Here is an 11070-nt window from a genome sequence, read left to right as displayed (position 1 = left end):
TCTTGGTTATAAAAATATATCATATATTACTACATTACTATTATTATTTCATATTCTTGATTGTTTGAAAAGATGGTTTTAGAAGAAAGAAATGATGCCTTTTAGATATAGTTTCTGATGACCAAGATCTTCTCAACCAAAGATGACCTTAGTCTTCACAACTATACAATAAATAAAAAAATTAGAAAAATTCAAATATATTAAATAAGACAAAAGTAATAATATAAATTGAAATTTGCCATCATTTCTGAGTGATGGGAATGGATAATTAATTATTTATTGGAAGATTTTGGCCAATTGTATGTCTTTATGTATAATAAGGACATTTTTTGTTTTACAGTCATCATAGCCTATGTGCTGCTTCTAGTTTGACTTATTCTGGGGGAAAAAAAATTGTGATAATATTTCAATGAAGTGACCTGCAAAATCCTAGATATATTCAGAAAAATGATGATGATGATGAATAAGATCAACATAATTTGAAAATCTCTTGGATAAGAAATGAAGAAAATTGACTAGGGGAGATAAAAGGTCAAAAATATGTATATTTAGGTATACTTCCAAAAAAAATAATCATTTCCTTTGGTTTCATATTTAATTAATTATTTGTATGGGGAAATGGTGTTGAAATGTGGAGTTCTTGTTTTATTGCACTTAATGACATAGTTATAAATGAATTTAGGTTTGTAATACACGTAATACATCAAATGTCTCTTAATTAATTATGTTAGTAATTATAATCTTTATGTCTTTAATTACTTGTCCAATTTTCCTTTTTTTACAAATCAAGAAAGGACAATTTCTTTTAATTTATTATACCCTCAATTAATTATTTTGAAAAAGGTAGAATTTTTGAAAATCTTAAATTTTTAATTCATCCACTTTATAATTAATAGGGGTTAAATGGTAAATTCACTATGTGAATAATTAATTTCCGTGTCAATTCAAAAGTGAACAAGTAATTATGGACAGAGGGAGTATATACTTAGACACTCAAATTATGATTTACTTAGATATACTTTAGTTTTTAATATTACATATCTTATCAGGTTTTGGTGTCTCTAGATACATCTAGATATATGTATCTCAAATATATGGGGTCAAAATTAGGTATAATTTGTTCTAGATACATTGTATCCAAGTGGATTCGATGTAACTGAGATACATAACAAAACTCTCTGATCCCTTGTCTCTCTCTCATCTTGCTCGTCACTCTTCCATGTATTAGGTATCCCAAATACATGTGAATCACACCAGATACATACAAAATCTAGTGTGTGTACTTAGTGTGATTCTCATGTATCTGGGATACATACGAATCATGTATCTACATGTATTTTCTTCAATATATGGTAGAACACTCTTAATTAGTAGTAAGATACGTAATATTTTGAAAGTATATATAATAATAATATATATGATAGTGAAGGATATCTAATTATGTAGTTTTTCCTTTATATTTTAATTAAATATTTAAACACATGATAAAATGTTCCTATTAGACATTTTTTGGGTTCAAATTAAAATAACATTAAAAATGTGTGCCTCAACTCTAAAGTGAACAACATCATATAGATATGCTAATCAACTAAAACATGTCACCTCTTTTAATTAGGAAAAATTACTTAAATACACAACACTTCTTTATCTATTCTCAATATCTCCCTACTCTTTTACTAAAATACAAAAATCCCTTATTTTCTCCCAATTCAACTTAACCGGATACTTTATTAGTTTAAGTATCCGCCCGTTATTAATTAAAGTATTCGCGCTGCTATATTATGCATCCGCCCGTTAATTAAGTATCTGTGCTGCTAACAACTTAATAATTTAAGTATCCGCCCGTTATTAATTAAAGTATCTGCGCTGCTATATTATGCATTCGCCCGTTAATTAAGTATCCATGCTGCTAACAACTTAATAATTTAAGTATCCGCCCATTATTAATTAAAGTACCCGCGCTGCTATATTAAGTATCCACATTGCTATATTATGTATCTGAAAAACACTAAAAAAAGGGATTTTTGGTAATTAATGAAAGAGTAGGGAAAGGAAGTAATTTCTTTCTTATACTATGTCATTTGCCTAATTTTTACTTTTAATTATACACAAATACCTTAATAAGCCCATAAAATCTCATGTATGTTCCAACTGAGATTGGCGTGTATAATTAAAAGAGATCGATGATATATTTTATGTGTTTAATTTAATTACTTAATAGCGAGATTTGAGAACACGCAACACATCTTTTCATTATTTGAATTGAAAGTCTTATAAAAATACTCTATCATATAGATGTTCAACTGGAATAAATCGTATAGGTAGAATATAAAAGTGAAATTTACTGAAAAGTTAAAAGGAAAATAAACGTATTTTAACGTTTAATAATTGTACTGAGTAAAAGGATATAACCATGATATTCTGTCAATTAAAAAAAATGTATTCTCCTTCTGTCAATTAAATATTAGTCTGAAACTCTGAATATATACTTACTATAAGTTCAGATAAATTAAGATTCTCATATGAACATATCTTTGCTTTAGTTCTTATTTGCAATGTTCAACTAAGGTTCTGCAATAGTTGTATTGTAAATAATGTTTTGATGTGTATTTTATTTGAGACAAGAGTTTATCTAAATAATTTTTTTATTTTCATAAAGTAAGAATAAGATATACGTACGTAAACACATGGAAAGATTTATATAGAAGGTGGGGTGTCATGGCATCCAAATACTTGGTTAAAATTTTCTATTTTTATGTACACGTGTTCCTTAGAAAAAAGGTATGTGTACACATCATTCTTCTCAGATTACATTGAATATGTTATTTTTAACTATAACTCATATTCGTATTGAGAAGTCTCACTCCGAGAGTAAATTAATGGATATCAAATACGGATTGAAAAATTAAAAAAATGGGATTCAAATCATTTGAATTGATGCCAAAAAGCCCTATATTTTAAAGGTAAAATGGTACTTGATACGAGTGTAAAATTCAAATAACTAAAATTTGAGTAATTTAAATTTATGACATTTCCTACTAAATATCATAAATATTTCTTTCTACGTAATTGTTAAATAAATATTGTAAAATCACAATAATGATCAAACACAACAATGGCCAATATGAGATTTTCACTAACCGGTCGCGATTTAGTATCTACTTTCTTTGTGTTGAATTAGTTTCAATTTATGTAACACTATTTTCGACTACTATTAAAGGATGGTCAATGTGAGGTGGAGAGCATCAGCAAATGACAAGACGCCATGTCATATCCAAAAGGTATACGCTGGGGGGCCCTCTATCTTAGTTAATAGTATTAATTAATAATAGTAAGAAGGTACTAAAATCCTCATTGACTTTATAACATATGGTATACAAAAATAAATCTTTTGTATGACGTTTCCTCTGATTAGATCCTTTTTCAACTCACAGAATCTCTTTGATTTGCCAACATTCTTTTTTTAAAATTATTTTTTATATAACTTTAAATAAAAAATTATATTATATTATATTAATCACTATTCCTTATCGTTCGAAAACTTTTCAACTGTAATGGTTCAATCTACTAGTGATATTATTTGTTTTGGGTCTAGATCTACACAGCTTTAAAACACGTCAAGTTGGCTTATTTATATATCCAACATCTCACATGTGTTTTTTACCGATGTAAGATTTCTTATCTTAAGTTAGGATATCACACCAACTCTAACTCGTCTCCTTTTAACTTGAGAACCTTGCACCTCTAATTTATAGTCATTATAGCAATTGTAACGCGAACCATGACCTAATATAATAAATCACCATTTCTCACCATTCAAAAAAAAATAACTCTACCTCGTCTCCTACCAACTAGAAAACCACCTCTAATTTATAGTCATTATAGCAATTGTAACGCGAACCATGACCTAATATAATAAATCACCATTTCTCACCATTCAAAAAAAAAATAACTCTACCTCGTCTCCTACCAACTAGAAAACCACCTCTAATTTATAGAAAATAGTTGATAAATAAGGAAATAACTCTTTATTAACTACAAACGAATAGACTAATATCAAATATCACTCTCATGGTAATTAATTTATAAATATTGTTAGCATAATATTTTCAGACAGCTAGCCAAGAAAGGCCTCTGTTTTTTTAAACTAATTCTAAAATTCATTCATTATATTTCTATTTCAAGTAAATTATGCAAAGTACTATGCTGTGAAACAAAAGATTACATTTTTGTTTCTTTCAACTTATTATTATTAATATGCTACATTATTTATTCTCATATTTTTATTATTTAAAGACAAACACTAAGGATTGCAGTTAATGAATTACAATTGGCCAGTATCACTCTTTTAGTAAGAAAAAAAATTAGTTGCTAACCTTTGATCATAGATTTTTAAATCAAATTAATCTTCGAATATCTGCTTTACCATAAAATTTGATAAGATTTTGAAAATATGTCTTCAACATAATTTGAAATTACCAAAAATTAACGTTGGTCGATTTTTGGAGAAATTTTTCTTTCACTCACAAAATTTAAATTTTTGCCATAACAAATATATGCCCAAACAAAATTTCAAATTTTAAAGTTTCAACTTCAACGTTGAAGCTTAAATTTTTGTGATACTTGACTAATTTAAGTACAATAAAATGAAACAAAAAGGATAATTAAAGAGAGAAAATATATAAAGGAACCATATTTTATATTTCTTTTATATATATAGCTAATAGATTTGCTTACAACTTCTTAGCTCCAAAACAGAACTAACCCCACATACTAAAACAAAATATTTAAACATAGACAAAAAAAACCCATATATTCCTTAATTCCTCTTACCTATATAACTAAAAAAAACACCAACAACCATAACTTCCTACTTTTTGACCCCCTTACTAATAATAATATTTAACACCCCCCAAAATAAAATTAAAAAAAGTAACATAATATTAGTTCAATGATTAGATGGACCCCTTGAATACTTTATTTTTTTCACTTTTTCTTGGATTTTGATGAAGCATTCTTGGATGAAGAACAATTTGTGAGATTGAGATCAGGAATTGAATTGTTTTTTCCTCCTCCATTGTTGTTGTTATTATTGTTGGTGTTGTTGCTAGGACCAGCTTGTGATAACCTATGTTTGAGTTCACTTAAAAGTTGTTGATTTTCTTGATTCAATAACTCTGCCTTTTTCCTTAGCCTTTCATTTTCAGCCATTATGTAGCAATTTTGCAAGTAGAGCTTTGAGTTAATTCTGTCCATTTCCTGCAAAAATTAACAAAAAAAAATAAAAAAAAATCAGTATATTTTTCGGAATCTTGAAAAATGTATGAATCCTTCGAAAGAAAAATAGTGCATTTCTGAAGAATCTGACACTACATCGAATACTTCAAAAGAAATATACATCTAATATACACAATACATGTGCGACAATATATTTAAAGGGTACATGTTACTTGACGAACATGTTATAACAAAGTTAAAACTATTGAATGCACTTAGCATTTATGATTTACCTACAAAGAGGAGTTTGGAGGAAAATGGGAAAAAAGGAAAGGAAATAATGATATGCATAGGGGGGGAATTTATGTGAATGTGTAAAGGAAAGTATAGTAGGAGAAATCATTACAATTCAAAGAAAACAAATGATCAAAAATTTAGAAAAAAAAAACACAACAAAAAAGCAAATAGAATAAGGAAAAACAAAATCTTCAAATTTTCACACTTTCAAGAATTGGTACTTTTTTTCTTCTTATTTATTATTGTTTACCTCACTTGGAAGACAAGAATATATAAAGTATATAACAAGAGACAAACTTCTTATTTACACACACACAAAAAAAAGAAGGGAATTTGTTATATTCCCAAGTTGAACATGCAATGAAAAAAAAAAGTTTCAAGAAACAATATACAATGTTTATTACTAAGAAGACATAAAAACATAACCTTTTGACAATTTTAGTTTATGAGAGGAGACAAAACGAATAAGAAAGTTTTCAAAAGTTGTAAAACTTTAAAAGATAAAAATGTACCAATTCTTGAAAGTTTTGGGGTTGTGGGAAGGGGGTTGGGGGTGGGGTGGATTCTTGATTTTTTCAAAAAAGATTACCTTTTGGTTAGTTATAGAACAAGAAGTATAGTAGCTAGAAGAAGATAGAAGATTTTGTTTGGTGAGTTTATCACTTACAACAAACAACAACTTATACTTCTTGGGCAGTAAAAACAAGAGATATATATAGTGGAAAAAGTTAGTAAATCTTTGGGGTAAGGGGGTTAGGGTGGGGTGGGTGGAGTGGGGGGTAGGGGGGACAAGGCTTTTTGTATCTCTTTTTCCATCTGCACAACAATCATGCATGTGTAAGCATGGAAGGCGGCTTGTGTATAATTGTATAGTTGTTGTATCTATAGGCAAGGACTTAAAACCTTCTTCTTTGATTCCACTATGGTAATGATTACTGGCTCACGGATTCACGGATTCAGAATTTGAAATTTATGAATTATTATATTAACTTTAAGTTTAATATGTCACATTTTACGTATTTTTAGTTTATGATCATAAAATTTAATTTTACTTTTTTTTTTACATATTATATCAAATCAAAATCAGAAAAAACAAATTGAAACGAATAAATTTGTAAATTACAACATAAGGTTTAGGAGAGAGTTATTGAGTTTCCTTGAAGGTTAAAATTTACAAATAGTCATTTTTCAGCTTTTGTAATCGAAAATTATTATCATGAATTTGAATTTTACATGTAAAACTCAATGACATTCTTTAAATTTTGTTTGTGGAATTTGAAACTCAGTGAAAATGACTATTTTATGGTGATAAGATTGGAAGTGATCGTTAAGTGTTATTTTTGCTCTCATATATAACTCGTAGGTTGAACTCTAGATCTAGCATGAATAATTATTGATTTTAGATTTTAATCAAATATACGTATAATTTATACCGTCAAAACTTTGCTACTATCAGTGTATATAACGTAAATTTAGATATTATCCATATATAGGAAAGGATTTAACCTTGTTCCATTCTACTATGATGATGAGTATAGTGTTTTTTTAGACTAAGGTGATGGAGTCAAGTGAATGATTATAGTTAAAGGGCATTTGAGTCTTTTCATAAAAGACAATAAGGGTATTTCTGTCATTTCATATAGAGATTTGGGCCTTAATATGGGCATTTTGGGCAATTCAAAAGTGTGTCCAATGATGATAGGGGTTTGGCCTTCCAAAGATTCGCAATGATGTTTTGGATTGGTTCGAACCAAGACAGGCCCATCATCACATCCACACCCCACCCCCCTTTTACCCCCCATCCTTAACTATGATTAATTTTTATTTTTTATTTTTTTTATTTTGCATAATTCTTCTTTTGTCCTCTTTATAAAAATTTCTTTAGAACATTTATTGTATTAACTTGACTCATTTGCCATTTTGAAGTTTTTTTTAATCGGTGTTTGATACTCGTAAAGGATCTGATTAAAATTGAATTCGTAATGAAAAGTACTATATTAGAAGTAAAGCTCTCATCCAAAGGTAGTTTCATTTCGGATATTCGAACTTAAGACATTTAATTAATTAAGATGATGAAGTATTTATCTAGTTAAAACTCGGTTATTATCGAGATCGAAGTTGGTGGTTTTGAGGGGCAAATTTGGAATTTGAAACCTTACTATTGGAGCTAAAAAGAGGTTGTTTGTCTATTAATTTGATTCTTATATTAGGAATCAAAAATGAAAATTGATTAGACAAAATAAGGTAATTTTTAAAACTAATTATATTCAATAAAGATGGAATAATACATATACGTAACAATGCGATAAGATAGTTGAAATTCTTTATAGAGAAAATTTTACTATTTTATCCTTTTATAGCTATTTTACTATGTGTTAGTCTGAATAAGATGTTTAAAAAAGTAAAATAAAATAGAAAAATGTATTCATACGTGTTCACATTTTTTGAAAGTTTTTTAGATTTCGAATTATACCGATAATTAAGCTAAATTGCGTGAGTGAATTAATATTAAGCATGATAGTGTTTTGTTTTTTAGTTAGGTAAAATTAATGCTAATAATAATCATAATTATTTCTGCCAAGTTATCATAAAGTAAGCATTATTTTTGCCATATTAAGTGTGATTAATTTGAAATAATTATGAGATTTTTAATTTTACAGATGGACTAACCTCATGGGTTATGAGTGCATTAACGTGAAAAATGAAAAGTTTTTTTTTTTTGATAGAAGCATCATATTCTTTTTAATTTTCTTTTGTCATTCATGTTAATAATGTTTTGGTTTAACATTCTTTTTAAAATCATAAGTTTTTTTCTCGTGAATTTTGATAAAGGCCAATTTTCTTTTGCTTTAATTTGATTAATCGTCGATTTAGATATTATCTATGACATTATTTACTTTAATCTTCTATGCAATTTAAGTTTAGCAATGGACGTTCCATTTGTAAAAGAAAAAAAATTACTTTTTGCTTATATGTTCAAATATGGGCTCGGGTTGATAATAATTGTGGTAGTAACGTTTCAAAGCTCAACTATTATTGACCGATGCGTCAATCATGCGTAATTTTAGAATTTTTCTGTAAACGAATCAAATCTTGACAGTTCAAGTGAATATTATTAGTGAAATAAATATTTAATTATTTTAATAATAGTTTATGGCATGTGAATACATATTTGATTTTTTATTATTGGAATATGATCAGTAAATGTAGAAAAAACATTAGTGTTGCATTTGATTAATACAAACTATGTTAATGATAATATTAAAAAAAAAAAACTTGAATCGTAAATTTTTTATGGTTTTAATTTAATATATATTAATTTACACTTTTTATATTTTGTAAAATCGAATAATAAATATTCATTAAAAAGAGTATTTTTTTTATTAATTATTAAAAAGAGTAATTACTAGTTAGCTAAAGAGGGTTATTATGTTTGTTTGTTTTTGGGCTTCTGGCCTTATTTATTGCAAAGTGTATTTGTTCTGAAAATACTAATGATGACAAAACCTATATAGCTAAAATAATAATGGCATCTAGTTTATTCTTTCTTAATTAATAATAAATACTACTAATAAATAAAAACCCTGTGCTTTTTGCAGCAATTGAAATTAATTTAGTCTATTTTTATTTATTTTTGTTATAATAATAATGATTTTGGTTTCATAAATGAATGGTAATGGCAGCATTCATAAAAAAGATTTGCATGGCCATAGATGTCAAAGAGCATTCATTTTAATTGAATTGAGTACACCCCCCATCCATATTCATCATCACTTTCCTACATTTGCCTATTAACTACAATTATTCACTTAGCCCTTCTTTTTACCCATTCAACACCAACACACACAAGGGGTAATCCAACCCCACCCCACCCCACCCCCCACCCCACCAATTATGGTCTGATGGTAAGTGTTCTTTCATTTTCTATCTGATATTTCGAGTTTGAATGTGGAAAATATGAAACTGTTTTAAGTAGGAGATGTAATGTATTATGATTAAAATCTGAATTAGTCGAGTTTCAAAATAAGTATCAGACACTATCAATCTGAGTTGTGGTACAGTGATGGACAGTTTCATACTTAAAAAGAAGTTTCGAATTCAAGTTCTGGGTATGAAAAATCGTATTGGAGTGTTATCCTCTAAATGGACCCTGTAGTTCGCAATTCAAATTTAATCGAGGCTCCAATACACATTTTGAAACACCGAGTGAAAAATCAAAAAAATATCAAACACATAAGGAATCAAAATGGAAGCACCCTCCTTCACTACCCGGTGATAATGCGATTTGAGTCACTTTAGGAATAATTATTATTGATAGGGAGTGTTTTATCCTTTAAAATAAGTCTTTTTATCGACGATTGAGAATTGAGATTAATCGAATCCAAAAGTGATTACCACATTGATCCTTAAACTCTCATTCGAGACAAATACTGAATTTTAATTTGATGAATTCAATATTTAGATTTTAACTTGCGATTCATTATAATATTGAAATTTTAGCTTAATATTGATGGTTTGACAAAACACATTGCTTTACTATATCTATTTAATAAGTTTTATATAATATAAATTTAAATTGATCAAATCAATTGATTTGAAATTGAAGATCATGATTAATAATTCCTAAACTTATTAAAGATGAAATTTTGGAAGATTGAGTTGTGGGGTTTGGGGGTAGGGGTAACTCGTGTGTAATCCTATTGAGACATTATTGATACATGTGAAGAGTTCTCATATTTTGGGGTACAAATACATGTGAAGACTTTTAATGTCAATTGAAACTTCTCTTTTTATCTCCACGAGAATTGTGACGAAGTGATAAGTATTTTTTTATTATTAATCAGAGATATTATGTTTGAGTCCTTTTGAATATGATGTCATTTTTACTAGAAAACATATTACTCTTTAATGTACTTAAAACATTTTAATGCAAATTCAAATTAAATTAAATTTTCATACGGATACTGAATATCGAATGAAATAAAAAAAACTTTTTTTTAAAACCTCATTGCAATGACCTCATCACCATTGCAGCTAATAAATTTTAAGTTCACTTTTTATTTCTTCTGAGGTAATTTCTAATCATTTCACATAATACCATTACCCTGCAACTCTAATGATGGATTTTTTTTTTTGCTATTATTTATTTTTTCCTGTGGTGCATAGAACCCTACACGTGAGTGTTTATATTTGCTACTCATTTTGTGGACCTACGAATTTAATTTTTATACATCGATAATAATTATATTATGTTATAACATTGTAAAATTATGTATGATCGAATGATATTACAAAGTCGTAAGATTATGTATAAGGTTGATGCTTATTTAGTGTTGAAAGGTTAAAAAAATATTGATAATTTAACGAGAATAAATCAGAGATTGTAATTATTATAATAATTTTAAAATGGTAAAATTTGTTATTGGGTAAATTTCGATCAAGGTTAAAGCGTAACAATCTAGATACATTTCAAAAGAGTCTCGATAAAATGAAATATCAATAAAGTCATACAATCAAATATTTTATGACGACATATTTTTTGAATTAAGGAATACG

At 27.6% G+C, this 11070-nt stretch overlaps 1 protein-coding gene across 1 annotated transcript; it reads right to left on the bottom strand.

Annotated features, from left to right (window-relative positions):
* Nucleotides 1–4914: 4914 nt before the first annotated feature.
* LOC125825369 (protein LITTLE ZIPPER 3) lies at nucleotides 4915–6177 on the bottom strand. Its single transcript, XM_049504712.1, has 2 exons — nucleotides 6104–6177; nucleotides 4915–5259 (listed from the first exon to the last, which is right to left on the bottom strand). Exon 2 carries the CDS (start codon nucleotides 5254–5256, stop codon nucleotides 4987–4989), a length of 270 nt encoding a protein of 89 aa, XP_049360669.1. The 5' UTR covers nucleotides 5257–5259; nucleotides 6104–6177; the 3' UTR covers nucleotides 4915–4986.
* Between the last annotated feature and the right edge of the window lie 4893 nt (nucleotides 6178–11070).

This window comes from Solanum verrucosum, unplaced genomic scaffold (genome assembly GCF_900185275.1).
Source record: "Solanum verrucosum unplaced genomic scaffold, falcon-dt-bn FXZP01000125.1, whole genome shotgun sequence".
NCBI lineage: Eukaryota > Viridiplantae > Streptophyta > Magnoliopsida > Solanales > Solanaceae > Solanum > Solanum verrucosum.
This window is presented reverse-complemented; position numbering and strand designations above follow the sequence as displayed.